Here is a 25,755-nt window from a genome sequence, read left to right as displayed (position 1 = left end):
TCCATGGGGCCTGCCGGCAGGCAGGAGATGCTGTGGGAGGGAGAGGTTCTGGTAGGGGAGCTGCTAGTGGGTGCTCAGCACCCACCATTTTTTCCATGGGGGTGCTCCAGCCCCAGAGCACCCACGGAGTCAGCACCTATGGAAAGACATACTCAGAAAATTTGTGCCCTCAGACGCCTGACCTTGTGGAAAAAAGGAGCTTACCTGGTAGGCTCAGATCAACTGACAGTATGTTGATACCTTTTCTTCTGTACCTTTTGCTACAGACTACACAGCTTGGGCTACAGAATGTGGGGTAGGAAGAGAATTTGATTCCAGCTGTGATCTCCTCTTTATCACTAGATAAGGCAGTAGTTACCTCCACTTCCACTCAGCCAACAATTTTAAAACATTTCTGAAACTTTTGTGTAACATGGCAGACACTTCAGAAATCTCTGTGGAGGTAGTGCAGGAAAAATCACATAAACTACTGGACATTTTTCACTCTTACATGCATGGAGGGCTTTCCATGCCAATTAACAAGGAGCTATCAGAACTGGCAAAATATTTATGGCATACTCTAGCATCTGTGGCACTTATCCATAAAAAAGACAGATAGGTATTATCACGTCCCTTCAAGTGTATTTGAATATTTTTACACCCAACTAGTTCTAGGTTCTCTAATAGCAATGTTGAGATAGTGGAAACCCCCCAAAATGACTCCAAGAGACAAAGATCCAAAAAATATTAGGTTTATTTGGAAGGAAAGATTGCTCATCATCACATTTGGAGAGTCATATTGCAAATTTCCAGGTGTTCCTGTCAAAATATAATTACCTTCATTGGGACAAGGTATCATAGTTTATTGTGAAACTTCCTCAAGAACATAAGGAAGAATTAAAGTCTGTTGAACCTGAGGGATATTTGGTAGCTGATACTTTGCTACAGGCAGTATTAAAGGTGCCTTCAATATTGCAGCATGCTCAGTGGGCACCTTCATCACTATACCTAGGGACTTCTTGGGTAACTCTTCAGAAATACTGAAGGAGACAACAATTGAGGACCTTCCATTTGAAGGTTGTGATATGTTTTAGTGAAGGAACTGATGAAGCTCTGCACTCTCTGAAAGATTTGAGAGCTGGTCTCCATTCCTTGGGAGTCTACCTGCTAGCCCCTAGGAGAAAATAGGCCTAGAAGAAAACTCACGCTAGACAAAAGACTTTCATGTATTGTTATAACCCACAAAGATTATCAGAACTGCTAAGAAAGAAACAGAAATTCCAATGCAGAAGGCCATTTGCCTCTTCCTTCAGTACAGCATACCCTGTGTCCTTCACCAGGCAGCAAGTTTGATGCCATTGCTGAGAGCCAAAATAATCTTTGGAAGAACTATACCCTCCAGCCCTATTGGCAACCGCCTTTTTTATTTTTGAGATACCTGGAATCAAATAACCTCAAGCCACTAGGTTTTAGCGATTATTAATGTGGGGTATTCCATTCAATTTCAGTCTTTTCCTATTGCCTTTCCCTTCCCTTCTCCAGATATCCTTCATACAAAATACAGTTAAAGCAAGAAGTAGATTCGCTTCTAAATCTCTGAGCAGTGGAAGAAGTGCCCCTGAAGTTCAGAGAAAGGGGTTTTTACTCACATTATTTTCTAATTCTGAAGAAGGAAGAGATGCAACAGATTCATCCACTATTTCAAATTCAGGATGGTAAAACTGGCCTCCATAATCCCTTTGGTAAATTCCAAAAAGCTGGTTCACAGATCTCAGTCTGCAAGGCATATAATTTTACATACTGATACAGCTGGCACACAGGCAATACTTCAGATTTCAAGAGGGAGTATCCCAGTCTCAATACAGAATTCTGTCCTTTGGTCTTTCAACAGCAACAAGCAGGGCTAGCTCCAGGCACCAGCATTCCAAGCAGCTGCTTGGGGCGGCAATCTGCAAAGGGTGGCAGTCAGTGTGTTTTTGCCCCCAAGCAGCACGCCGAATTACTGCCGCAGACGACGGGGACAGTTTGTGTGCCGTTAGGGCATCATGTGCTTTTCTGCGGCGGCAGCAATTTGGCACGCTGCTTGGGGGCAGCGAAAACAGTAGAGCCAGCCCTGGTAATAAGGGTACTCACCAAGTGCTTGGTAGTCATGGCAGCTCTGAGCTCACCTAGGGAGACAAGGGATCCAGGTATATCCATACTTTGACAATTGGCTCATTTGAGAAAGATCACTGTAGCAGGTAATCCAACATCTTTTTACCACACTAAGTCTCAAGATCAACAAAGAAAAGTTAAGCACTGTTGCTGACTCAGAGAATAACACTCACAGGGGCTCTGTTAGATTCCACATCAGCAACAGCTTATATATCACAGGTGACATTTAAATCGATAATACATCTCATCAACTATTTACATGCTGTCCTACAGAGTTCTGTTCCATCTGAATTCTGTATTGCTGAAGGAACTGAAGGACAATTGGGTTTGCTCCATCCTTTTTGCCCTCAGGTGGAGGGAACACAAAGACATCCAGGGTATGCCACTAATGGACACTGTTAGCCAAAATAATCTGACCTTTCATGCACAGGGCTCATGTGCACCGCAAGTGAAATCCATGTAGATAACACATATCACAGAACCATGGTTACTGTTTTTTCTGGAAGACCGTGTACTCAGGTACTCCATTTGTTAAATGGGATGTGGGGTGGCCTACCCCTTTAAGGACCAAAGGCCTGGAGCTGACCAACTATGTACAATTAACCCTGCCTGCCACGCCTGGGATGAGGTTTAAATAGTTAAATACCTATGGGGTTTAATGAGTAGAGCCAGATGGTGTATTTTCCTATAAAGAGGAGAAGGAAGCTGCAGAGAAAAGGGACTCTTCAGTATATTGTTTGTACACCAATGCGATTGTTTGTATACCAATGTGAGGAGTCTAGGTAACAAAATGGAGGAACTGGAGTTACTGGTGCAGGAAGTGAAACCGGATATTATAGGGATAACAGAAACATGGTGAAATAGTAGTCATGACTGGAGTACAGATATTGAAGGCTATGTGTTGTTTAGGAAAGACAGAAATAAAGGCAAAGGTGGTGGAGTAGCACTGTATATCATTGATGAGGTAGACTGTAAAGAAATAAGAAGGGATGGAATGCATAAGACAGAATCTGTCTGGGCAAAAATCACATTGGGGAAGAAAGCTACTAGAGCCTCCCCTGAGATAGTGCTTGGGGTGTGCTATAGACCGCCAGGATCTGATTTGGATATGGATAGAGACCTTTTTAATGTTTTTCATGAAGGAGATACTAATGGGAATTGTGTGATCATGGGAGACTTTAACTTCCCAGATATAGACTGGTGGACAAGTGTTAGTAATAATAATAGGGCTCAGATTTTCCTAGGTATGATAGCTGATGGATTCCATCACCAAGTAGTTGCTGAACCAACAAGAGGGGATGCCGTTTTAGATTTGGTTTTGGTGAGTAGTGAGGACTTCATAGAAGAAATGGTTGTAGGGTCTGAGCGGTCATGAGCTAATTCAGTTCAAACTGAGTGGAAGGATAAACAAAAATAGATCTGTGACTAGGGTTTTTGATTTCAAAAGGGCTAAATTTAAAGAATTAAGAAAATTAGTTAGGGAAGTGGATTGGTTTGAAGAACTTGTGGATCTAAAGGTGTAGGAAGCCTGGACTTACTTCAAGTCAAAGTTGCAGAAACTATCAGAAGTCTGCATCCCAAGAGGAAAAAATTCACAGGCAGGAGTTGTAGACCAAGCTGGATGAGCAAGCATCTCAGAGAGGTGATTAAGAAAAACCAGAAAGCGTACAAGGAATGGAAGATGGGAGTGGTCAGCAAGGAAAGTTACCTTATTGAGATCAGAACATGTAGGGATAAAGTTAGAAAGGCCAAAAGCCATGTAGAGTTGGACCTTGCAAAGGGAATTAAAACCAATAGTAAAAGGTTATATAGCCATATAAATAAGAAGAAAACAAAGAAAGAAGTGGGACCGCTAAACACTGAGGATGGAGTGGAGGTTAAGGATAATCTTGGCATGGCCGAATATCTAAACAATACTTTGCCTCAGTCTTTAATAAGGCTAATGAGGATCTTAGGGGTAAAGGTAGGATGACAAATAGGAATGAGGATATGGAGGTAGTTATTACCACATCCGAGGTAGAAACCAAACTTGAACAGCTTACTGGGACAAAATCAGGGGGCCAAGATAATCTTCATCCAAGAATATTAAAGGAACTAGCACATGAAATTGCAAGCCCATTAGCAAGAATTTTTAATGAATCAGTAAACTCAAGGGTTGTACCGTATGACTGGAGAATCGCTAACATAGTTCTTATATTTAAGAAAGGAGAAAAAAAGTGATCCGGGCAACTACAGGCCTGTCAGTTTGACATCTGTAGTATGCAAGGTCATGGAAAAAAGTAAACAAGGACATTGAGGTCAATGGTAATTGGGACAAAATACAACATGGTTTTACAAAAGATAAATCGTGCCAAACCAACTTGATCTCCTTCTTTGAGAAGGTAACAGATTTTTTAGACAAAGGAAACACAGTGCATCTAATTTACCTCGATTTCAAAGTAAGGCATTTGATACATTTCCACGTGGGGAATTATTAGCTAAATTGGAAAAGATGGAGATCAATATGAAAATTGAAATGTGGATAAGGAACTGGTTAAAGGGGAGACTACAACAGGTCATATTGAAAGGTGAATTGTCAGACTGGAGGGAGGTTACTAGTGGAGTTCCTCAGGGACCTGTTTTGGGACCGATCTTATTTAATCGTTTTATTACTGACTTTGGCACAAAAAAGTGGTAATGTGCTACTAAAGTTTGCAGATAACACAAAGCTGGGAGGTATTGCCAATACAGAGAAGGACCGGGATATCATACAGGAAGATCTGGATGGCCTTGTAAACTGGAGTAGGATGAAATTTAATAGTGAAAAGTTCAAGGTAATACATTTAGGGATTAATAACAAGAACTATTGTTATAAGCTGGGGAGGCATCAGTTGGAAGTAACAGAGGAGGAGAAGGACCTCGGAGAATTGATTGATCACAGGATGACTATGAGACGCCAATGTGATATGGCCATTAAAAAAGCTAATGCGGTCTTGGGATGCATCAGGCGAGGTATTTCCAGTAAAGATAAGGAGGTGTTAGTACCGTTATACAAGGCACTGGTGAGACCCCATCTGGAATACTGTGTGCAGTTCTGGTCTCCCATGTTTAGAGAAGGATGAATTCAAACAGGAACAGATTCAGAGAAGGGCTACTAGGATGATCTGAGGAATGGAAAACCTGCCATATGAAAGGAGACTCAAAGAGCTTGGCTTGTTTAGCCTAACCAAAAGAAGGCTGAGGGGAGATATGATTGCTCTCTATAAATGTATCAGAGGAATAAATACCAGGGAGGGAGAGAAATTATTTAAGCTCAGTACCAATGTGGACACAAGAACAAATGGATATAAACTGGCTATCAGGAAGTTTAGACTTGAAATTTAGATGAAGGTTTCTAACCATTATAGGAGTGAAGAGCTGGAACAGCCTTCCAACGGAGTAGTGGAAGCAAAAGACATATCTGGCTTCAAGACGAAGCTTGATAAGTTTATGGAGGGGATGGTATAATGGGATAGCTTAATTTTGGCAATTAATTCGTCTTTAACTACTAGCAGTAAGCATGCCCAGTGGCTTGTGATGGGATGTTAGATGGAGTGGGATCTGAGTTACTACAGAGAATTCTTTCCTGGGTGTCTGGATGGTGAGTCTTGCTCACATGCTCAGAGTTTAGCTGATCGCCATATTTGAGGTCAGGAAGGAATTTTCCTCCAGGGCAGATTGGCAGAAGCCCTGGAAGTTTTTTGCCTTCCTCTGCAGCGTGGGGCATGGGTCACTTGCTAGAAGATTCTCTGCACCTTGAAGTCTTTAAACCATGATTTACGGACTTCAATGGCTCAGACACAAGTTTGATACAGGAGTGAGTGGGCGAGATTCTGTGGCCTGCATTGTGCAGGAGGTCAGACTAGATGATCAGTATGGTCCCTTCTGACCTTAAAGCCTATGATTCTATGATTCTATGAAAGAGAGATTACAAAAATTTGCTGGGAGTGAATAGGTGCCAGCAGGGAGCCCTGAGTCTTCAGGGAAAAAGCTCAAGGTGGGGGAAGAATGAGAAATCCTCAGTGGGAGTATGCAGTTGGTGGAAATTGGAGGACTTTATATGGGAATAATTTTGTTATTTTAATAGATCAAACCCCAAGGAATGGCATGGCTGAACCAGAAAGAGTGTTGGTACACCTCTACCCTGATATAATGCTGTCCTCGGGAGCCAAAAAATCTTACCGTGTTATAGGTGAAACTGCGTTATATCGAACTTGCTTTGATCTGCCAGAGTGTGCAGCCCCGCACCCCCAGAGCACTGCTTTACCGCGTTATATATGAATTCATGTTATATCAGGTCACATTATATAGGGGTAGAGGTGTAGTTTGATTTAAAGGGCCCTGAGCTGAAGATGAGGAAAAGTGAATGACATCAGACCATGAGGGGGTGGTTGGGAAGTGGCTGCCATTTTCAGGGAGGAGTGATACTTGACTGCCTCCTAAAGTAGGAGTATGAGGTCTTGCTCAATAATAAGGGCTTTGAAGTGCACAGAATTTCAGGGGAAGGTCTTCTGCCTCCAACCCAGCACACCTTCCCCTCGGCTGAAGGGATAGGAGCCACTTGATGATTCCTCTATGTCCTATCTGGAATTCTTGCTCTATGCCCACCCTGTAAGAGTCTCAGTGTAGTTGGTATTTATATAACTCCATGGGGCTGGAGCATGCTCAGTGCATTTGGCATGAAGGGGCTAGTGCTGTGGGGCTAGGGCCTACTCACAGCAGATGGCATGTAGGGAGATATAGCAGTAAGTCTCTAACAAGTTCAGAGCATGTGCATGTGCTCATAAATTGGCCAAATCTGGATGGATTTTCACAGTGACAACAAAAGGCCCAAGACTATCCCACTTCCCAGTGTGAGTTGCTGTGTGTGCCTTAAGGATGGCTGTTTTAAAAGTGGGAAAAACAGGAAATTCATGAGTTCTGCCAGAAATGTAAAGAACCTCCTAAGGGGAGGGAGGATATTAAAGTGAGGCAGAAAATAGAAACTGCTCAGAAGTGCAAAAGCTTTAAAAAATAAAATTCACTTATAGGCTGAGAACAAACATTCCAAAATGCCACCCACTGACCACCATTAGATTAGATCAGGGGTAGGCAACCTATGGCATGCGTGCGGAAGGCGGCATGCAAGCTGATTTTCAGTGGCACTCAGGTCCAGGTGCCTCTGCATTTTAATTTAATTTTAAATGAAGCTTCTTAAACATTTTAAAACCATATTTACTTTACATACAACAATAGTTTAGTTATATATTATAGACATAGACAGGACCGGCGCTGGTGTTTTTAGCGCCCTAGTCGCACAGCCATTTTGCTGCCCCGTGCGCTGGTCCTGTGGCTCCGGTGGACCTGCTGCAGTTGTGCCTGCGGAGAGGGTCTGCTGGTCCACAGCTCTGGTGGAGCTGCCACAGCTGTGCCTGCGGGAGGTCCACCGGAGCTGCGGGAGCAGCAGACCGTCCGCAGTAATGCCTGCGGCAGCTCCACTGGAGCCTCAGGACCAGGGACCCTTCGCAGGCACTACTGCGGCAGGTCCACTGGAGCCACCTGCCGCCCCCCCCCCGGCAAAATGCCGCCCCCCAATAATCCTGGCGCCCTAGGCGATTGTCTAGGCCACCTAAATGGAAGCGCCGTCCCCGGACATAGATAGAGACCTTCTAAAAACAAAATGTATTACTGGCACGCGAAACCTTAAATCAGAGTGAATAAATGAAGACTCGGCACACCACTTCTGAAAGGTTGCAGATGAGATGGTTTTATAGAATCAGATCCTCAGTGGCTGTAAATCAGTGTAGCTCTACTGAAGTCAACAGCGTCAACCCCATGTAAACTGGCTGAGGATCGGCCCATGCTACAGAATTAGAGCAGTTGAGTTTCTACGGACAGGTACCCACTGAGGATATTTATTTGGGAAACGAAGCCTCTGAATAAATTAGGATCTTTCCAGCTGCACTGTAAATAGCTATGTCCTTGAGGGACAAAAGAGAGAGTGTCCTTCTAGAACGAATGCAGGTTGCAGCAAGAAGCACTGCCAATTTATTATTGTAATTTTAATGAAAACAAACATATTGACATGCTCTATATATTCCATAATGGAATAACTCTAATGCACATGATGTTAAAGATTTATGAATTGAAACCCACTCTCCAAAGAAAGAAAGAACAGTGGCATTCACGTAACATGTTATCCGGCACTAATAATGGCAATGTGATCCTTATATTTTCAAAGTGATATGTGATGATTTAGTAACGTAGCTCTCATTACCATCAATGGGAGTTAAATGGCTTAGTCCCTGAACTCTCTTTTTGAAAATGTGTAGATGAGTCTAAACTATTACTGACAAAAATAGTGTGTTTACTGGCCCGGTTTTAATCTGTAGCAACATATTTTCTACAATTTACTTTCCTATATGGCAACTCCAGTAAGGGTTCAAGATTTTACATGTAGTTGCAAATATATTCTGTGCTGTGGCACTAGGTGGAGGTCAACCTTTTAAGCATGCAAGGAAATCAGCTGTTAAGGAGGAAAAATAGCATCCTTTGTGGGATGCAATGTCAGATGTGGAACTCAAACATTGTACAAGTTAAGGAACAGGCTTAATTTTCCTGAAGCAGAAGTGATGGGAAGCAGTTTTTTTTGTAGGTGAAAAGCTAAATACTCCTCTCTGGTCGGTGATAGAAGCATGCTAAGGGTGCATTTTAATTATGACTAAATTGTGGTATTACTCTTTCATACCCTGAACATCTGTTCCCTTCAGGAATGATGATTTATGCAGGCTATCAGTGGAGACAGCTTGCTACAGCTTATGTCATGGTTAATGGGAAGCATGTGGTAGTATTTCAGAAAAGACCAGCATCTACATGGAGACAGGCCAGTGTGTATTATTAATATAATAGGGAAAGGGGAGTATGATGTGTCCATTTTTAATTTTGAAGCCAAATATTTACTTTACTTTTTTTCCCACTTTTCTTCCAGACCATCTGTCATTAATGAAGAAAGTAACTTGGACGATGAATGGTCTGGTTCTCCCTACTGGTGCCAAGAGAAGGAAAACCAAGCCTACCCTTTCCAATCGCATGAAGAAGCTTATTGAGAAGTCCTCACTCAGGATTTTGGTGTTTAAGAATTGCTCTGGGCAGGATGGCTATGAGATTATTGCAGCACAGGACCAAATTGAAAAGGTAAACTTTGTTTATTAAACAGCCCAAGTTTCCTGGGAAAAAAATTGTCCTCACTCCTAGGATGACCAGATGTCCCGATTTTATAGGGACAGTACTAATTTTGGGGTCTTTTTCTTAAATAGACTCCTATTACCCCCCGGCCCCTGTCCCAATTTTTCGCACTTGCTCTCTGGTCACCCTATTCAGTCCTCCATGTTAATTATTCTTTATTCCAAATAATTATTTGATTAGATTATAGATTTGATTTAATATTTTAGAGAAAGTGCACAATATAGTTTGTCTTAAATTACTAAAATGGCATAATTATACAGTATAATACTCCTAAAAATACAGTAGAAGCAAAAATCCTTTTCCTCTACTAAAGGCTTTCTTGGCAATTTAATATCTGGGTTAATGTGTTCTCTTTATGTATGCTCTTATAACAACAAATACTTAAATAATCAGGCAAATCCATAAGTATATTGGTAGTTTTCAAAAGACACAGTATCAATAAATCACACAGTCAGGATTTCGATCATTATTCCATGTTATCTTTTAAATAAGTCTGAAAAGGTATGTATAATCTTTTCACAGCCTTACAGGTCAATTCACCTCCTACTGAAGTCTCTGGAAAGATTTCCATTGTGTGCAATGGGCACTGGATTGGATGCCTGGAGCATTGACATTCCATCCTCTTTGATTTAGGAATTCCTTCGAATTCCATTGGGTCCCATTTGAAAAATAAAGATTGTAAGAAAGGTGCAAATTCAGGCACTTAGGGACGGTCTACATAAACATTTATTTTGTGGCAAGCTGGGGTGTGAATCTCCCTGCAGTAGCCTGCTTTGGACTAACTGTCTGTGTGAACCCTGCTGATGCACATTCGCAATTCATTAATGTGCTTTGATCTAGTCCTCTTTGAAACAGGACCAAACAGAGTGCTTTAACGAACTGTTAACGTGCAGGATCCACACAATCTGCAGCAGGCTAGTTCAGGGTAGATTCGGACACCAACTTGCTGCCAAATAGTTGTTTGTGTATACAAGGCTTAAAATATTACAGACTAAGGACTATATAATTACCCAGCGAGAAAGAGACTAAACATCTTTCTTCTTTCTAACTATGGATTGTGGGGCATTAAAAATCTTCCCATATTGAGGAATGTATTACAGGTTTTACTACTATGAGCACTGATGCTAATTTACAAAAAGAAATTATACAAAACCTTAAACTTATATTTCTTACATAAAAATCATTCTGAGAAGCTGCCTTCTGACTGGAAAGTTCAGGACCTGTTCAAGCAAATGGAGGCAGCCTGTGTACCTATAGGCAGGGCTGGACTAGCATGTTCAGGCAAGCAGACCGAGCAATATCTTTTGCACAATCCATAAAATAAGTAATTTGCTAGTAGGTGAATAAAATCCTCTGTCCCACCCACCAAGCTATCTCCCCCACATAACATTTCTGGTAAATTTAAACAGCATATTTCTCATTTTTGAATCAGGGATCACCCAGGCATTTTTGGTCTTGCTATGTACAGTTATAGAGGAGAAAGGAGCTTCTGAGGGAATTCAATCTTTTGTTTGTTTAATCTGAACATAGTCATTCAGTTTTCTATTAAATATATTTTTCAAAGTGTAATTTAGTATGTCTCTGTTGCTTTTGTCGATCACTTTATGTTTTTTTTTCTTTCATTTTCAGCCTTTTGGTCTCTTCTCTTCTGATTGTCTCCTTCCCTTTCATTTTCTTCCTCACTCTCCTTTCTTTGCTTGTCATTTTATCTTCCTCGCAAATACACCCTCTTTTCTTTCTCATTCCAGTATTTCTCTGGCTCCTCACAGCTCTGCCAAAAACATCTTCTGTGACATTGGGCAAGACACTCAATCTCTTTTTGCTACTATTCTCCATCTGTAAAATGGAGATAATGATACTACTCTACTTTACAGGATATTATGAGGACAAATTCAGATAACATAGTGATGAGCACCATAGAAAAGCCTAATAATAATACTAGGGACACTATTCAAACAGTAGGTCCATACCTTTATCTCCAGAAGAGCTCCTACAGTGACTTCATATGCTTATTGCACAGCGGGGGGGATAGACTAACAGCACCTTGTAGAAGACCTCTTTAGGTGAAAATAACCATCCTCTGCATCCTCTCCTTCACAACGAGCACAGCCACTTGAGAACAGCCTCATCTGCCTAGAACTTCAGTCTTGTCACCAACTTCTAGTCAAGAAAATGAAAGACTTTTGAAACACAATTAACAAGAACAGGTGTTTTTTTTCCCCTATTACCAGCATGAAATCAACCATATTAAACAGGATTTATTCAGTGCCATTATGCTGTCTGAAGCCTGACTGAGTCATGTCTAAAAAGCCAGCAAGGTTCAGCTGTGCCAGAAGTTGGTCAACCTTTATCTTAATAGCACTCCCATAAAAAATAAAAAGTTAGAGAAGCTTAAAATGAGAAAATATTTTTAAATAATGAATAAACCTCTGAACACTTAGGCCCATATTAACTGCCTGGCTGCAAGACCTTGGTGGCATAGTCTTCCAGGAACCAGAAAACCAATATGTCAAGACATGTACAAACTGCTTGGACACTTCTGAAGAGGATAAAAATGGCCTATCAGAGGGTGGGCTGGCCCAAGGCAATGAAGAAAAGTGCTGATCCATTTCCTTTTGCACACAAAAGTCTATTGGTGGAGTCCTGTAGAGCCCTGATGAGAACTGAAATTTGCCTTTTCTTGACACTTGGCCAGGCGAGGCCAGTTTGTACAACTCTGTTTAAATAAAAGAAGGAATCGAATCCAGCTCACTATACGGCTAATGTGATAAAGCTATTGAAATTTACTTTTATCTCTGAAATAAGCAACTAGGACTAAATACACAACAGGAATAATCTGTTGAGTAAGACGGTGCTTCAGTACATGGTCATTTTTCAGAATAGAATCACACTTAAAGCTATGAGGATATCCTGCTCCCATGGATGAGTCAGTAACCACCAGTCACAGAACTTTCGTTAGCCTTCATCCACCAGGGGGAGGTGGGTCCACCCCACAAATATTGGGTTGACCCCATCAGATGTCTGCTGCGTCTTTGCCCAGGGGCGTAGAATATTTCCTCTATTTTGCTCTCCAACCATGACACCAGTAGTGACCATCTCTTTTCTAATCTGATAGATGAGATTATGTCACCACTATTGGCTGTATCTCAGCTGTCCACAAGCCAAATTCATCAGATTGTGCAAAATTCTCCCATTTTCATTTATTCATTATGTGGACCTCCTGTGGAGGCACTGCTACCTTATAACAGCAAATCTACTGATTGGGCATGCCAAGTAGGCATTTTTAACTCATTCAGGGATTTACTGTTTTTTTTCTCTTATTTTCCCTCTGAACAGGACCAGTGAAGTAAACAGCCTATGCAGGTACATTTCAAAATTAAAATAAACTAGAAATAAGGATATTTGGAAAATTGGCAAAAGAAAAAAAAATTAAACACATAACAAGCTGCAAAATGCAGAAAACATCTAAGTTATCAATAAGTATTTTTTCAAATATTTATATAATATCTATTAATTAATCTCTTAGGTTTTTATATAATGACTTCTATTTTCAGTAGAAAAATAATAATTCAGCCCCTTCAGCAATAACAGAGAATATATTTCAAGAATAAGGAAATGTCACCATTATTAAATAGCTACTTTACCTCTTTCTTCAAGTGATGAATGCTACAAAAGGCCAGGGTGTACTTGTGAGATCTCCTCTCTTCTCAGTTCCTCATAATTGTTCAAATTGTGTGATTTGATCATTTTGTGAAGAGGTAATTTAGGAATCTAAAAAGAGGATATTCTGAAGTTCAGCATAAGAAGTTGAGGACAGGAGTGTGATTAGTGACTTGTCAAGTGGTTAGAGATCATTCTGACTTCACAATTCTTTTGAAAAGTACTCTGTTGTTATTATTTATTTATTATGGTGTATTGAAGTAACACCTACATATCCTAATCAGTGTCCTATTGTGCTAAGCACAGTACGGACATATGATAAAATAGTCATTCCCAGTCTTAAAGAACTTGCAATCTAAAGTTCATAATTATCCTATAAAAGTAGCTGGTGCTGGAATTTACAACCAGTTTTACCAGTTATAGTCACCTGTTACAATATGACTTTCAACATTCACTGTTGCCTATTTGAGATTCATCTAGGAAGCAAAAACCCCTGGAATGTAAATCAGCACTCTTTAATAAGAGGTCGGAGTTTGGACCTAAAAATTCATAATAACTGAAGCATTGTCCTCTTGGTAAAATACATCTGTTTTGTTGCTTGCCCAGCCAAATTTTAAAAACAAACAATGTGTGGTTAGTACCTGGATCAAAAAGAACTTTGACCACTCGACTAGACCTAAAAAAGAATACAGGTTAACAACTCAGTTCAGAGCTATGCTGATACCATTCTATGATGCTGAAGCGTAAGAGCCATGTTTATTTCAAGCTCCATTGAAAACACAGGATTGAAATAGTTATTAAGGGTGAGGGAGGGGGAAAGTGAGTAGCAAAAGGGTTAAATCTGTCAGAGAAGTTTTTATATTTACTTTGGTTAATCTTTGATTAAAAAGTGTTATATTTATCTTCCCTCTTCACTTAAGAAACCTTTAGAGTCTGTGTTATGATATATTATATCTCTGCTTTGCTGATGCTTGAGATAAATAGCAAATTTTCAACTTGATTTATTTTTCACAAGGATAAATTGATCCCATGTGATTGACTGTCTTTGGAAGACTATCCTTGCAAGACATCATTCACATAATTCTCATTTATAATATGCAAGACAAAACTGACAAATAGCAAAAAAGGGATCTTTAATCTAGGTAGTGAAAATATGTCACAGTCATAACTTTAATTACTGCATCCTCCCTCCCCCTCCCCAGTCGTTCTAAATTCAAACTGTCTTCACATCTATTGGATCTGAACACTTTGGTTCAGGCATCTGCCTTGTGGAATGTAAACAGTCAAAGCTGTTTTCAAAGAGGCAGGAACTTGAGAGCCTTGGACTCCTCCAGAAGTAACAGCAGCAAAATGATTGAAAGTGCTCAGCTATGTAGAAGTATTGACATAGGCCCCTGGTGAGAAAGAGTGCAATTCTAGAGGTCACTTCAAGAGATGCTTTCATGCAGAATACTTCAGTTCCAAGTGTGCCTTTGGATGCAAGAAGCACTGCATTGGTCCCGTGTGTGCCATGTGCCTCTGATATTATCTCCTTTTTTTAGCTTCTGTTGTGGTGTGGCCAGCTGTGAGTGCTACTCCATTCAGAAACTGGAGACCCTGAATCTGTATGCAGTCCAACTCAGATTAGCATTTATAGGACAGTGGTTCTCAAACTTTTGTATTGGTGACCCCTTTCACACAGGAAGCCTCTGTGACTCCCCCCCTCCCCCCCGCAAATAAATTAAAAATACTTTTTTTCATATTTAGCACTATTATAAATGCTGGAGGCAAAATGGGGTTGGAGGTGGTGGTTGACAGCTCACAACCCCCATGTAATAACCTTGTGACCCCCAGTTTGAGAACCCTTGTTATCGGACATATGCTGGACAAGTTTGCAACTGTTTTCTTACCAAAGGGCAGCTTTCTGGAAATTCAGAGCTCAGTAGTTTCTCTGAGGTCTTAACTAAAGAATACATAAGATGTTTCTGTAACTTCAATGACCTATAAAAACACATAATTCAGTTTACCAAACTTAGGATGAAATCCCTGGAAGGCATTTTTAAAATATAAACTAGATACTCAACTACTAAATCCCCTTTGCATCTCTCCAAACTTAAACCTGCCTTAGGCAGCAGCTAAAGAGTTTGGAGTACAATGTACTTTGACAATCCTGGCTGGTGGTGCAGCCCCTTCTGAACTGTTATCTTCCAGTCCATGTTACAGCAATCCTGAAGCTGCTCTAACTTGCACTGGGGAATGAAAGAAGGAAAGAAAAAGCAAGGAAATACAAAGCTTTGTGGATAATGTTTTTTTGTTATTTCTTCCATTTTATTGTATTTGGCAGAGAAACATATGTTTCTAAGGGTATGTTTATACTCTGAGCTCAAAGGTATAATTTCCAGTTTGAGGAGACACACCCATGCTAGCTTTAATCATTAGTATGGTAAAAATAGACCTGTCACTCGTGCTACCATGACTACACTATTTTTAGCACACAAACTCAATCAGTGCTACCATGGGTATGTCTCCTAGACCTGGAAATTATACCTTCAGGCTCGAAGTGTAGACATAGACATACACAAGTCTAGTGCATGATGATAGTTGCAGAATGTTTCTGCTCTTGGAGCAAGACAAGTAGCTTACTGTTACAGTTGTACATGGAACTCATATAACTGGACACATTTTTTTTTTTTACAATTTACCACAATGGGAGGGGAAAAAAAACATTGTTTCAAGCACTGGTTTTCTATATGGGAGCACTTTGAAAAAGGAACATCACCTGGATGACCTGGAATGGGCATGATAGATGAATAATGTCTTCAGTATTTCCTCTTCTTGTTTCTTTTCAACAGTTCCATGAACAGTGAATTTCACCTGGTCAAAGTATTGCCATTTCTATCATCTTTAAAGTAACTTGTATGTTATTTTCTTTCAAAGAATGACAGGTAATTTCACTGGCATCATTTCAGTGACCATTTCAGCCTGTGTCACACAATTCCTACAGTGATTCATCTTTTTAGTGTACATTACATTTGCATTCACTGTACACTATTGCACAACTCCAGAACAACTATAGATAGTTCATATACTTAAGTACTATGGTCGCTGTACAGATAGAAAAAAAGGAACACTGAGTATTAAAACATGCATTCTTAATAAAGCATGTGTTGCATACTAATAATATTTAAAAGAACACTACAAAAGATTGTATATTTCTAAATGAATTGTCTTACCCATATGATGCTCAGCACCTTACAATATTAAATCTTAGATTTTTAATACTATAAATTTTTTTTTTTGCCATTTATACTATTTGTAAAGTTAAAAGTAACTGGTTTCTGGCATAGTGAGGGAGAGCAATTCCATAGAATTGTCTTCTGAATGCATGAATGGCTCAGTTGCTTGGAGAAATACCACTGTATTTCAACAAGGCTCGGGAATTTGGGTACAACAAATGTGTTCCAGCATGATATACAAATCATGAATGGGATCTCTCTCAGAGCTATGATAAATGACTAGAAAACAGCAGGAAAATGCAGATGTGCAGAGTAATATAGTTTAGGATCTGACCTTGCATGCAGGAGCAATAGTGTGTGAGCCTCCTCAGTTATAATAGTATGTAAAAGAACCAAACTTTTAGGCCTTATTTGATTAATAGGCCTATAAATGTCATTCTTACAATTCCAGGACACTTGAAATACATTGGAATAGATCCATAGGTGAAGCCAAGATATGCTTGGTACAGGACCTAAACGAAGAGGGCTGAATTGATGGGTCTGAAGACCCTGCCACAAATGGTGTTACTTCACCTTTCTTTCCTCTAATCCCGTGGGCATGTTCAGCCTCCAACACAACTTAAATTATGCCAGGACTGCCCAAAAATTCTGAACATGCCTTTTTTGCCCATTGCGCATTGCTGGAGGAGCACAAAATCCTTGGAGCAGGGCCAAGGCCATTGGTAGAACCCATCAAGCATTAAACAAAGATGAACAAGATTTATGACAGCCGAGATCTTTGATGTAGTAGCAGCTAGTATCTTGAAGACCAGGAGCTCCATGAGAACTCTTTTAGGTTACACATTTCGAAGAAAACCACAGTTTCTATCTGTCAACAGCTACTATTTTGTAGGCAGGCAATAAGATTCAGACAGTCAAGTCTCTTTCTATAAATCTATAATATATAACTAAACTATTGTTGTATGTAAAGTAAATAAGGTTTTAAAAATGTTTAAGAAGCTTCATTTAAAATTAAATTAAAATGCCGAGCCCCCCAGACCAGTGGCCAGGATCCAGGCAGTGTGAGTGCCACTGAAAATCAGCTCGCATGCTGCCTTTGGTATGCATGCCATAGGTTGCCTACCCCTGGTTTAGATGCTGTGATTTTTGGAAACAATAAGGACATGTTAGGCAGATAGGCCCCACACTGGCAATGAGAGGGTTAATGAAAGCCTGTGGATCCAATTTATCCCTTCTTTCTATACCTGCAGCAGATTTCAGACATGGATAAAGAGCTAAAAGGAGAAGATCTAGCTCAGTCCAAGGCTGCGTAGGAAAAACAGCAGAGTGCTGCTTCTCCTGATGTGAGAGAAGTCTGGCTGAAGCCCAGAGATAAGCGAGCTTGCTGGCAGGGCCGGCTCCAGGCACCAGCTCACCAAGCAGGTGCTTGGGGCGGCCAATGGGAAGGAGCAGCACTTCCAGATCTTCGGCGGCAATTCGGCGGCGGGTCCCTCCGTCTTTCTCGGAGGGAAGGACCTGCCGCTGAATTGCCGCCGAATAATGAAGAAGCAGCAGTAGAGCTGTCACCTAAGTGCTGAGTGTGGCTTTTTTTTTTTCCACTTAGGCTGGCAAAAACTCTGAGCCAGCCCTGCTTGCTTGCTTGTTGGATGGTCCTCCTGCTCTAAGGGGTGACCCAACTGTAGGTAACTGACTGATGTATGGACTGTTGAAGAGAAGACCTGAATAAAAGGGTTGGGTCCGATAGAAGTTCATTGGACAATCCTGTTTTTTGTTTCTAATTTCATTTGGATTGTAATACTCCAGAAGGGGTAGCATTTATTTATGTCTTGGCCAGAGGGCTAAAGCGCCACTACCACTCAAGGGGCAGCAAACTACCAGTGGAGAGTCAAGGCTGGGCAGGCTGTGATGTGATGGGCCATGAGAGGGCACTGTAGAGGTCACAAGAAAAAAACCAAAATGAAAATAAATCTAAGAATTGGTCTTCTTCACAAAGCGGAATCTGGTTTAATAAAAATCTTTCTAGCTGATTATAGACTTTCTTCTTGGAATCCATGTCAGTATCCATAAAAAGCCACATACATGAGGATGGAGCTACTGATTCCAAGAACCATTCCCAAAACACATGAAACTCTTAATTGCACATGATTTGTGTTTTTAGGACAAAGGAAGGCTTTTATCTGAAGGTTCAAGGATAGGAAGTTGCCATTGTATATCTTTCAGAACTCATCATGAGCAAGGTGTCTTGTGCAGTGAACCTCTTCTAGTCCTGTAACAATTAATTGAAATTCAACTAAAAAATGCCTGTCTGGGCTTTTAAACTCCACAACGAAATAAACAGTTTGTCACAGACTATTACTGAAGCTGCAGTCTGATTGTTAGGCTCCAACCTGGGTATGGGTGTTTTGGGTTAGAGCCAGTGATCATTTCTCCTGTCTCAGCTTCACTCAGCACTCACTCTCAGAAGAAGCAGACAAGCCTTCTTATCTTATCTTACCTTGGGGGGGTCTGATTTGCCACTGCCTCTTCCCAGCCCCTGTATCCACTGGAGGATCATAGATTGCAAGGCCAGAGTGGACCATTGTGATAATCTAATCTGACCTCCTATATAACACAGGCTATAGAACTTCCCCAGAATAATTACTTTTTGGACTAGAATATATCTTTTAAAAAAATTCAATCTTGATTTAAAAAATTGCCAATAATGGAGATTCCATCACAAGCCTGAGTAAATTATTCCAATGGTTAATTACCCTCATTTTTAAAAATATGCATCTTATTTCCATTCTGAATTTGGCTAACTTCAATTTCCAGCCATTGGATTTTGTTATACTTTTTGCCTTCTAGACTGAGGACTCCATTATTAAATATTTGTTCCCCATGTAGGTACTTACAGAGTGTGATCAAGTCACCCCTCAACCTTTCTTTTGTTAAGCTAAATAGATAGACTTAAGAAAATCAGTCACTATGAGGCATGTTTTCCACTTCTTTAATCATTCTCACAGCTCTTCGATGAACCCATTCTGCTTTACAAGCATCCTCCTTGATTTGTGGACACCAGAACTGGACACAGTATTCCAGCAGTGGTCACACTATTGCCAAATAGAGAGCTAATGTGACCTCTCTCCTACTAGTCAAGTTTCCCATGTTTATGCATGCAAGGATTATTTTATCCCTAGTCTTGTTGGTTCTGACAGTACGAGGCTTCTCTAGGCAGTGCTTGGACATCTAAATTCACTATCCGTCTTTCCTAGGCAATGCTTTTCCTTGGATGGGTTTGTCAGTATAGCAATGCCTCTGATGTGGGGGGCAGAGAAGGCCGGGTACATCCTGTCACAATATCCCATTGCTTCAGTATGAAATTATAACAGGATGGTGAAAATGTCATAGGTATTTTACATAATCCAGAATGCTGCAATATTTTTATCTTGTTCACTTTTCTTTTAACATTATCAATTTATTTCCAATATATACGAAAACTACAAAGATATGGAAGGAATCACTGAATATTAATCACATAGAAGTATACACAAACGAGTAGGGGAAATGTTATAGTACAGCTTTGATTTTCCAAAACTGACTTTTTTCTGAAACAGGGCCCCTTAATCGCTATTCATTTGCATTTAAAATATTCTTGATTATGTGCAACCTAATTGTCCAAATTTCCCCAGAATCTTCCAAAGCTTCTTTACAACTTTCTTTACTGGACATCATATGCAAAGAGTAAACCATTTCCTAGTACTAATGATCTACATTAATTAACAAAAAACAACCTCTTTGTCTGTTCAGTTATGGATGGGAGATGAAATAAAACAATGGTTACACTTTTAGAGTTTAATATATATTGAGAGTTTTGAATTATGATTTTAGCAAGTCTTAGAGGCAGACCAGCCCCCACGGCTTCCCTTCAACAGCAAATACCACAGGAGGGTCTTCACCTCTGCTGGTTCCCTTCCATCACCCAAAGGGAACCATTTGCTTCGGTCACTTCAGTCTTCTTAAGATATTGCCACATTGTGTTTTACCTCTAGTGTAATCCAAGGTCTGTGCCTACACACCCAACGCTTTTATACAGGGCAAATATATTTTGTGTAGTTTAGTTAACTAAGGAATGAAAACATTTCCTTGCACTCTTTGTCTTGTTTATTGAAATTGTGAGCTCTTTGCCGAAGAATGTCTTCTAATGTGTATATGTACTGCACCTACCCCTACCCCTACCACTGACAGTATGTCTACACGGGGATAAAAGCACCGTGGCTGGCCCAGGTCAGCTGACTCAGGCTTGTGGGGCTCAGGCTGCAGGGCTAAAAATCACCGTGTAGACGTTAGGCACAGGCCTGAGCCCAAGCTCTGGGGCCCTTAACCCTTACGGGTTAAGGGTCTACACAGCGATTTGTCAGCCCTGGAGCCCGAGCCTGAGTTGGCATGGGCCAACTACAGGTTTTTAATTGCAGTGTAGACATCCTCAAAGAGGCCCCAATCTCCTTTGGGGCCTCCTGGCTCTCATGTAATACAAATGATTGATGATGATATCACAAATTATTTTTTATGAAAGACAGAATATTTAGGGCCAGATCCTCAGTCCAGGTTAAGTTTCCTTTGCACCACGGGAATGATGTAAAGGTGACTTACAGCTGCCATAAAGGAGCAACTGGTGATTCTCTTGACAAAAATGGGAATTTCTGGTGCTGTAAAGCCTGCATAGTCAGCTTTATGCCATATGCTTTCCCTTTTTGAGACGGGTTGAGGACATGAGGGCAGGGAGAGGTGTCACCCGCATAAATGATTGCTTAGAGCAATTGACAATAGGGACTGCCTTCAGGATTGGGGGAGATGAAACAGCTGAGGATCAAGCCCTTAGGTTTTCCTACGAACAGTAGTATCTTAATTATATATTATCCCAGGACTGCAGGTTTGTCATTGTAAGGAAAAATGTCATGGACATCATTTTCCTATTTGTCGGTGACTTTTGTGTTTGTATGAGTTTAATAAACTCATCCTGCAGCTGTGGCTGCTGTCCTGTGGGACTGAGCCCGGCATTGCAGTCCGGTGCACAGATTCAAAACGCTGCTCAGGTTTGGCTCAGCCACCCCTCTATCATGACAGGGTGGCGGCCAGGCCAAATTTCAGTGAGTGGCATTATAACCTGGTGGTGGGGTAGCATGCTGATTGGGTTTGGCCTGAGCCAAACCTGGGCAGCACTGTGACCTTGTGTGCCAGGTTGCAATTCCCAGAATAGCGGCAGAAGCTGCTGCTGTGGGAGTGAGTGCAGGGCAAGCTGGGAGCCAGGAGCCAGTTCCAGTCCCTCAGGACAGGAGTCACTGCTGCAGGGTGAGAGTGAGTTGAGTTTTCTCTCCAGCTCTCTTCTCCCCTCCAAGGCCTCCCCCCCTCACTAGGCTGAGATTACTTAATGGTTGCAGTGCTGGGATGAGGAGGAGACAGCAGCAGAGGAGGATGCTGGCCTATGAGGAGTAGTTGAATTTTATTTTTCACAGCATTTTTTTTATCATCAATCATGGAAAGGTCACTGTAAATCTTGTAACTCATGACACCTACTAAATTTACCATGACTGCTTTGTGATTTTTGATAAAAAATGCTGTGACAAAGCTGCAGCTTTAATTATGTTATCCTTTAAAATAATTGTAATGATTGCTATAGTTGACAGTCCTATCCAATATCTATTTAAAAGTATACCTTTTTGTTACTTTTCAGTATTTCATCTTATTTCACATTTTGTGAAAATTATTTATCACACTAGATTTTTTTGATGATTTTGCCTTTTTTCCTGCTTCAATAGAATTGGATTTTCCGAGAAACAATATGGAATGTTCAGTTTCTTTCTTGTTGTAAATTTGCATTCTACTGGATTTAGAGTCAGTACTAAGTAATGTGTACTTAGTCTGTCCATGTGTCTAGGTCGATGAAAGAATCAAAGGTCCAACAGCTTTATACCATGAGTTTACCACTGTGTTCAGGCTTTTATTTCATTCATATAAGAATGAGGTTTGTCAGTGATTAAGATTGGATCTGCAGTTTTTTAATGCATTAAAAAGAATTTAGTCATGAAACATCTTTAGTGAGACCGTTTTGTTTTTGTGAAGTTTTTAGATGCTTGCACAATAAGAATGAATCTTACTTCACCAGCAAAGCATCTGTACAACATTCATGGAGGAAAAATTGAAGATCTCATCAGTGGTAAGTAGAAATGTATGCAAAACACATAAGTATTTGGAGTCTTATTTACCAATGCAAAGAATTCTGAGAGAAATAGTGGTGGCTGAAATTAACCAACATTTATATCTCTAATATAGACAAGTGCATGGAATTGCACCAGAGATTGAAAATACTCTAGAAAATAAATACATTCACACAACCATCACCATGATCTTCATGATCTTTAGTATTTTGTTTTCATAATTTATTTACTGTTGTATCCAATTTATTTTACCCAGCCTTCCATTATTGACAGAGAATGATTCTGTCTGCTAGCGCCATTGCTCCTTTTTTTTTTTGTATTGTAAATTCCTAGGCCAAGAACTGTTCTAAACTATATATTTGTAAAGTGTTACTAGTACCTACAGCAGTGTGTGCTGAAGTGCAGTTTTACAATCTAGTCAGAGTCATAAACTGGTTCCTGCTTTCCTCCAGCTCCTTGGAGAAGGAAGTCATATGCACCCATAGTCTATGATACAGTACTGTCAGCATTGCCTCAAATACTTACAAATCATGAGTTAGATCCCACAAAACTTGAGATTGGCTTAAAAATAATGAGATTTTTAAAAATAAATTTGGTTTTTTTATTTTCCTTCTAATTTCTGCATCTTTAGGATTTATATTCTCAAGTTTGTCTCTAAAAGCAGCAAAGAGTCCTGTGGCACCTTATAGACTAACAGACATTTTGGAGCATGAGCTTTCGTGGGTGAATACCCACTTAGTCGGATGCAACTTTTTCTCTGCAACCAGAAAGGCTGTAACTTTTTTTTTTTGTAAGAAAGCTGAGGTTCTTACATAATCATGTGACTCCAGCAGCTGAACTTTAAGAAAAACTCCAAATATTGCTTGCAACAAATTTATTGCCTGAAGTAAATTGCCTGCAATTGCTACAATAAAATCACAAGAGCTGGTAACACTGGACTGGCTCTAATGCTCAGACTGGTGTGTAGGTGGCGGTCAATGTTTCCCCAACAGTTTACCTGTTCCTTTGCATGGCACTCAGGAGGGTTCAAGACTGAGCCCTATATAAATAATATATCAATTATAAACAAAAACACAGTAAGAGAATGTGAAAGTTACAGTTTTTAAAAGTGATGCTTGAAAAGGTGATTATTTACAAGACAGAAAGAGCTCAACTTGTCTTCATATTCCAAGCTGGGATTGAAGGACTAGCAGTTAGGAAAACCATATTTTTAAGAGTAAACTAAGTACATTTGACATAGAAGTGAGAAATAATAAATATATAACTGATGAGAATATTTACAGAGCCACTTTTATAGATTAGAACCTCAATTATTCTCACATGTTATTAGCTGTTAATTTGACAGCATTAAAATGGAGTGATAGGAAATCGTTTCTTCTGTGTACCCTTCCTAACATCGGCAAGGCAATCAATACCTCATGCAGTCTAACTACATAACTCCTGCTCTAACTACAAAGTTGTTTGTCCCGTGTTCATGCAAACTTAATTCTGCCCCATTATACATATACATTATGATGCAGTCTTTAATGACATGATCACATACTATTTTGTCCACAGGACCCCTGCCTTATTTAGGGGTGCACAGTATGGATACACAAATGCTTGAGTTTGCAACCTAAATAATATTATTTTAAAATAAACTTTTCATAGTTTTTTTAAAGAAAAAAGGTAAAAATTAGTTCTACTATGAGAAGCTCTAACAACCCCCCATTATGCATCATCATCATTATAGTTTGAGCCCTGAACCTTCAGCATTTTGGCACTGAGTGCTTCTAGTTGAGAACAGGTCTAACTACATTAGCTGGCAGTAGCAAAAGGCTATTATCCCAGAGTGGCCATGAACTGCTGGGTCCGGGAAGTGGCTGGTGCAGGAGGAGCCTGGCTTCTTTCTGCCCTCAGGAGATACAGAGGAGTTCCTGCCCCATTGTGGTGCTGCCAGAGGATGGCATTCGATCTTGGGAATATGTTATTTTTCCAGAACAAGAGAGCCCATCCACATTATTTTTCCTCCAGCACTCCTCTGCTACAGCTACTCCACAAATCCCAGGTTTCCAGAACAACTTGTAGTGCTGCTGCAACTTTTGCAGTGGCATCAACCCAACCTCAGAATATTCATGTTAAATTATTATTTTGCCATGCTGCCAGAATTTTCCTGAGGAATGCAAGCAAAAGAAAGGAAGTGGTGGTGATTTGAACAGTTTATATCAGACTAGATGTTCATAATAGCCCTCTGTCATAAACAGATAGCTAAGGGTTAATGTTCTTTTACCTGTAAAGGGTTAACACAGGGAACCAAACACCTGACCAGAGGACCAATCAGGAAACAAGACTTTTTCAAATCTGGGTAGAGGGAAGTTTTGGGTGTGAGTCCTTTGTTCTTGATCTCTTCTTTTTCTCGACTCTGAGAGTGACCACAGGAATCTCCAGGCTTTCTAATCTTCTGTTTCCAAGTTGTAAGTACAAGGATAGTAAGACAATAGGTTTATATTGTTTTTTTGTATTTACGTGTGTGTAGTTGCTGGAGTGTATTCTTTTTGGATAAGGCTATTTATTCATTTTTCTTTTAAGCAATTGACCCAGTATATTGTCACCTTGATACAGAGATCCTTTTATGTCCTTTTTTCATTCTTTTTATATAAAGCTTTCTTTTTAAGACCTGTTGGAGTTTTTCTTTAGTGGGGACTCCAGGGAATTGAGTCTGCAGCTCACCTGGGAATTGGTGGGAGGAAGAAGTCAGGGGGAAAATCTCTTTGTGTTACATTTACTAAGCCTGACTTTGCATACCTTCTGGGTGAGGGGGAAGAGAGATTAGATCTCTCGGTACTTGTGTTTCCAGGACTGGAAGCAGGGAATCTCCTAGGGTCGTCCAGGGAGGGGAGCCTGGGAGGAAGTAACAAGGGGAGGGGATTGTTTCCCTTTGTTGTAAGACTCAAGGCATCTGAGTCTTGGGGTCCCCTGGGAAGGTTTTGGGGAGACCACAGTGAGCTAGGCACTGTATAATTCCTAGCTGGTGGCAGCAATTACCAGGTCCAAGCAATTACCAGGTAACTAAGCTTGGAGGTTTTCATGCTAACACCCATATTTTGGACGCTAAGGTCCAGATCTGGGAAGAAATGTTATGACACCCTCTCTGTCAAAAATTTTGTATCTCAGAAATGGAATTTCATGGGACAAAGAAAAGCCAAAGGGCATTGCCCTTACCTGACTATCAAAGGTTTGCTGCAAACAATGCAGTGTTGAAGCTTCTTAAAGAAAAGGTTACAAGAATGTTTTATTGCGGAAAGTGTTAGGCAACCTAAATATATAGAGAT

General features: G+C 40.4%; 1 protein-coding gene across 1 annotated transcript in view; it reads left to right on the top strand.

Moving 5' to 3' along the window:
- Nucleotides 1-25,755, top strand: part of DCDC1 (doublecortin domain containing 1) — a 426,134-nt gene that overhangs the window by 53,146 nt on the left and 347,233 nt on the right. Inside the window, 2 exon segments of the mRNA XM_030562124.1 lie at nucleotides 9,119-9,324; nucleotides 22,350-22,443. Of these exon segments, the coding sequence (XP_030417984.1) occupies nucleotides 9,119-9,324; nucleotides 22,350-22,443 (300 nt within the window).

This window comes from Gopherus evgoodei, chromosome 4 (assembly GCF_007399415.2).
Source record: "Gopherus evgoodei ecotype Sinaloan lineage chromosome 4, rGopEvg1_v1.p, whole genome shotgun sequence".
NCBI classification, from domain to species: Eukaryota; Metazoa; Chordata; order Testudines; family Testudinidae; genus Gopherus; species Gopherus evgoodei.
The sequence above is the reverse complement of the archived record's forward strand: the minus strand, read 5'-3'. Positions and strand labels throughout refer to the sequence as shown.